The 5712-nt window shown below is 54.2% G+C and overlaps 1 protein-coding gene across 1 annotated transcript; it reads right to left on the bottom strand.

The window, feature by feature from the left end:
- Positions 1–240: 240 nt before the first annotated feature.
- Positions 241–1534, bottom strand: LOC149768362 (uncharacterized). Its single transcript, XM_089929343.1, has 2 exons — positions 1437–1534; positions 241–1355 (listed from the first exon to the last, which is right to left on the bottom strand). The coding sequence occupies exons 1-2, from the start codon at positions 1482–1484 to the stop codon at positions 492–494; spliced, it is 912 nt and encodes a 303-aa protein (XP_089785469.1). The 5' UTR covers positions 1485–1534; the 3' UTR covers positions 241–491.
- Positions 1535–5712: the final 4178 nt, after the last annotated feature.

Below are 5712 nucleotides of genomic sequence, written 5' to 3'. Positions count from 1 at the left end.
CTGAGGCTTAACCCTCGGATGCCTGGCCTAGCGCCGGAAGAATTTCCTGAGGCCTAACCCTCGGATGCCTGGCCTAGTGCCGGAAGAATTTCCTGAGGCCTAACCCTCGGATGCCTGGCCTAGCGCCGGAAGAATTTTCCGAGGCCTAATCCTCGGATGCCTGGCCTAGCGCCGGAAGAATTTCCTGAGGCTTAACCCTCGGATGCCTGGCCTAGCGCCGGAAGAATTTTCTGAGGCCTAACTCTCGGATGCCTGGCCTAGCGCCGGAAGAATTTCCTGAGGCCTAACCCTCGGATGCCTGGCCTAGTGCCGGAGGAACTTCAAGAGTCAGGAGTCGGCGAGACGCTACCAAGAGTTAAAAAGAGGAAGGACGAAAGTGAAATGGAGAAACATTTTGTTTGCATTAACTTTCGTTGCATCAGGGCCGAGACCCATACAACATGGCAAAACGCCAACATACAAAGAAAAGAACAAAGAAAAAGTACAGAGGGTCAGCTTGGAGGAACCCCTGGATCGGAAACGGCGAGCACGTCCGCGAAGGGTAGGGAGACGGTTGGAGAACCGGCAGGTAATGGCATCGGAGGGGAGTCGAGGAGGGAGACCCCACTCAGGTTAATTCCGGGGTATTTAGTGGACACCCTTGCCAGGCCTTCATCGAAGCCTAAGGCAAAGGAGTCGGACCCCGCATCCGACATGTCACGGATGAACTCGGCGGACTGACGATAGGCCTGTACCGCCTGACGCCCGATTTCTGCGCTCTTCTCGGCCAGCACCGCCTCCGCTCGCTCCGTAATCTGAGCTTTTGCTTCCATGACCTTCGCCACAATCCGGTCGTCCGCCTCGGAGGAGACCCTCAGCAGATCGGCCCGAGCCTCCGTGTGCTTCGCCTCGGCAGCGACGCGAGCAGCCTCAGCCTCCTCCAGGCGCGAGTGAAGCTTCCGGTTGCTCGCACGAGTCCCCTCCAAGGCCGACTCCAATTCGGCCATCTTGGCTTCAAGAGATCGGGTTCGGTTGCGGGCGTTGTCGGCCGACTGCTGGGCCTTCTCCCACCTTTCCCGGAAGTCGGCAGCCTTCCGGGACTGCTTTTCGGCTCGCTCCTCCGCCTTCCTGATCTCGCTTTCGAGACCCGAGGCAACCTTGAGTTGCTCCTGAGCCTCCAACAGTTGCCTCTCGAGGGCGGCGAAGCTGAGTGCCCGCTCTTCGGCCACCTGGAGCCTCGTCTCGAGGTCCCTGGTCGTTCTCCCCGCCGCAGCCTGGCCTCCCTCCTCTACAGCTTTCAGTCGGCTCTCGGCCTTCGCCAGGAGCCTCGCCTGTTCCTCGTGGCTCTCCTCCAGACGGATCATGTACTGGGCGAGCTAAGAGACAGGAAAAATGAGAGCGTCAGACGGGGATCAATAGAGCCTATAAATGACGAAAGCGACCAAAAGAACACTCACCGACATGAGACAGACGCAGCTGGCAGCTCCGACTTCAGGGATCCTCATCTGCCGGACCTGCCTACGGTCACCCTCCAGCAGCACCGTCTCGATGAGGTTTCGGGCGCCGGTGAAAGTGAAGGCCGACCCCGACTTCGCCTCGGAGCCGGACGGTGGTTCTGCGGCCTTACCCTTACCCATTGCTTGAGGGAGAGTCATGCCGACCGTGCTCGGGGCGGGGGCCGCGCCAGAAATCAACAGGGTCCCGCTCGGCCGGGGCCTCGGCGCGCCCCTCCTTCTCGTATCATCCGAGGCCGATCGAGTCGAAGGCCGGGCTGGGGACCGACCACGGGCGCGCCCGGATGACACCTCCAGAAAAGCGGTAGTCTCATCACCGGAGGGCTGATACGGCGTCAACTGTCGGTCCGAGCCCGCGGCGTCCCCCTGATCGGTGGGCCCGGACCCGTCTGTCGGCGTCGGAGTCGCCTGCTGGCGGGGCTTCTTCGCCGGTGGGACCCCGCTCGGAGGAGTCCGTTTCTTCCTCCGGACCGCTTCCAGTAGGGACGCCCTACTAACAGCCATTGTCCTGTCCGACTGCATGACGTCGTCGATTTCTGCAAAAAGAACGAGATGGTTAGAAACTGAGAAACTGATGGAAAGAAGAAACGAAAGAGGAGAAAAGAGCTAAAAAAGAAGGAGTGATGGCGGGCTCACGGTCGGCGGGGACCGAGCTCAGACCGACGTTCACCAAGGCATCCTCGGAAATAAGGCAAGCCACCGGGGGGAGCCGGCCCTCGGCAACCAACCCCTTCAAAACGGCGACGCCATCGGACTCCTCCCTTGACAACCTCGATAGGCCGATCGGGGACTTCATCGGCGTCTCCCAAGTTGTCCCAATTCCCCAAGAGGGATCTACGTCGATGAAAAAGAAACGCTCCTTCCAGCCATGAATGGAGGAAGGAGCCTCCTTGACGAGGCCGCACCCTCGCCGCGCCGCAAAGCACCACCACCCTCTGTCCCGGGGGTGGCCGTTCAGGCCGTAGCATTTCCAAAAGACATTCAGGGTGGCGGGAACCTCGTGCATGCGGCAGAGAACCTGGAAGGCCGTCAGGGTATGCCATGAGTTCGGCACCAGTTGCGTCGGCGCCACTCTTAAACCTCGAAGCACCTGCACGACTAAGTCCGAGGGGGGAAAGCGGAACCCAGCCCGAAGGATGTCCTCATTGATGGCGACCTTCCCTGGAGGAGGATGGGACATCCTCTCCTCAGGCCCCGGGAGCGTAATGTTGCAGGCTTCGGGAAGGTGGTACCGGGCCACGAACCTATCTAGGTCTTCGGGGACCAGCTCCGACTGAATGCGGTCCGCTCTTACTTCGTCCATCCCTAACGGCCAGAGAATCTACGGTCAGGACGGGGTCAAGAGGGGAGAAGGGACCGGAACGACTGGGGTACACTAATACGAAAGGAGAAAGTACGGAGAGCCCTAAATTGAAGAATGGGGCAACTCACCGGAAGGGAAGGAAGAACGGCTCCAAGAGCATCAAAAGAGGAGCGAACGAACAGTCCGACAACAACGGCAGCAGCACAAGGGAGAAACTCGAGGATGCCTGTGGAAAGAAAGGCGGACGGGGAGGGCCCCCGGTTAAATAGGCGGAAAGGCGGGTGACGCCTCGGTGACGCCAGAGGACGCCTGGCTGCCGAAGGATCGTTCGCGCCCCAAAGGCGAATCGACGCCATTAAGGAAGGATGTCCGCTGAAATCCGCAGACTGCCAGATCAGCGACAACCGCCATACGCCATAAAGAAGGCGGGGAGCTCGGAGTGCGCGCGCCTTTCCGAGGGATGGCGGCAATCTCGAAGCGTCACTCTCTTCACCCGTTCCCCTCCTGGTTCCAGGCTCGGAAGTGGGGGGCTACTGTTACGGGAAAACTTAGCCACCATGCCCCACGTGACCGGCACGCGCGCCCAGGAAGACTACGGCTGCCCCTTGATCCAGCAATCCGACCTCGGGTCGGACATCTTCGGCTCCGCAGCCCGACCCCGAGTCGGCTGCCCCTTGATCCAGCAATCCGACCTCGGGTCGGATATCTTCGGCTCCGCAGCCCGACCCCGAGTCGGCTGCCCCTTGATCCAGCAATCCGACCTCGGGTCGGATATCTTCGGCTCCGCAGCCCGACCCCGAGTCGGCTGCCCCTTGATCCAGCAATCCGACCTCGGGTCGGATATCTTCGGCTCCGCAGTCCGACCCCGAGTCGGTTGCCCCTTGATCCAGCAATCCGACCTCGGGTCGGCAATCTCTTGACAACAACAGACTGTTCCCCTGAGGCACGCCGCGGCCCCCTGCTCCACTACTTCCTGCAACGGCCGAATCCGGCGCTGCCCTACGATCCCCTGTAACAGCCGTACAAAGCGGAGCTCCACTACGCCCTGCCATGGCCGTACCCAGCGCTGCCCCACGACGCCCTGTAACGGCCACGTCAGTGGCAACCCCATCGTGCCACACGATGACCAATCCCCAGAAAAACCCCCCAGCCTGATATATATGGGGCTGGGGGGAGAAGGGGGAGGGTAAGAAAGATTTTCCAGAGTATCATCTTACCTGCTACCTCTCCTTCTCCTTCTCCTTCGATCTCCCCTGACTTGATCGTCGGAGGGCCCCCACTACTCTGGTGGTGGTGCGAGGCTTGCTTGCAGGTTTCACGGCGGAGGGCGGAGTGCAACCAAAGCAACTCAAAGGGAACCCCGTTCACACTGCAGTGCCAATCGTTCTCAGTTTGGACCCCCAGCAACACCAATGTTCTATTATGTGCCTGATATAAAAACCAACATTCTTAGTATTGGGTAACTCTTAGAGAGAGGATTTGATATGCAACTAAAGGAAGGAAGCTTCTATCTAAGAAAACAAAATAAATTGATTGCTCATGTTTCTATGTCAAATAACCGCATGTTTGTATTAAACATAAATCATATTGTTGCTAAATGTCTAAGTGCATGTATGAATGATGTATCTTGGCTTTGGTATTTGCGGTTCGGACATGTAAACTTCGGTGCTCTAAAGCGTCTTTCAAGTAAAAGAATGGTGAAGGGGTTGCCTTTTATTGATGTCCCTAATAATATATGTGAGGGGTGTGTTCTTGGCAAACACTCAAGGAGGAGCTTTCCAAAGAAGTCTTACAACAAAGCAAAAATACCACTTCAACTTATCCACACCGACATTTGCGGACCACACTCCTAGCTCAATTGGAGGTCGTCGCTATTTTCTAACTTTTATTGATGATTTCAGCAGGAAACATGGGTGCATCTCTTGAAGGAGAAGACAGAAGCATTCAAGCTTTCAAGGAGTTTAAAATTTTGGTGGAGAATCAAAGTGGCTATACCATCAAGGCGTTACGGTCAGATCATGGAAGAGAATTCACATTCAAGGAGTCTGAAGCTTTTTATAAAACTTATGGTATTTGGAGACCCTTGATCGCTCCATACTCACCTCAACAAAATGGCGTCACGGAAAGAAAAAATCGAACTATACTTGATATGATCCGAAGCATGCTTAAAACAAAGGAGATGTCGAAGGAGTTTTGGGGCGAGGCGTCAATTGTGCGGTCTACTTGCTTAATAGATGCCCCACAAAGAACTTGAAAGAAGTAACACCACAAGAAGGATGGAGTGGTTACAAGCCTGATATCTCTCATTTGAAGGTGTTTGGGTGCATAGCTTATGCACATATTCCAGATCAAAGAAGAAGCAAGTTAGATGATAAAAGCTTACCATACATCTTTATCGGGTACAAATGCAAGTTCCAAAGTCTATAAACTCTATGAACCAAAGGAGAAGAAAGTCATTATAAGCCGAGATGTGGAGCTTATTTATGTGAAGACTCATGATCAAGTTGCAGACATTTTCACTAAACTACTTGGAGTTGATCTCTTCAACAAATTCAAAGGTTTGCTTGGTATGAAGGATGGAAGACAATTAAGTTTAAAGGAGGGTGTTGGAAATAAATAAACTTAATCATGCATTAAATCAAGATATGCTATTTGAGACGTTTGTGTTTCCAAGAGACCTTTTGTCTTACCTATGAAAGTTACTTAGGATTTCTCTTCATGAGCAAAACTGTAGTGTTATTCATAAATATGACTCTTAGTATTTTGTATAGAGGTTACTTAAAGGGTTATAAAATTCTCTTTATAAGGGTTATTATTTGAGTCATTTTGTAATGAAGAGAATTGAAGAAATTTAATATAGAGAAAAGTCATCTTCATTCCTTAGTGAGAAAAATACTATGTATTCTTCTTCTCCTC

This window comes from Phoenix dactylifera, chromosome 2, assembly GCF_051530095.1.
Source record: "Phoenix dactylifera cultivar Ajwa chromosome 2, Ajwa_hap1_PhDact_Kaust_v1.1, whole genome shotgun sequence".
Classification (NCBI taxonomy): Eukaryota; Viridiplantae; Streptophyta; class Magnoliopsida; order Arecales; family Arecaceae; genus Phoenix; species Phoenix dactylifera.
Note: the sequence above shows the minus strand (reverse complement) of the source record. Positions and strands in the feature narration are given on the sequence as shown.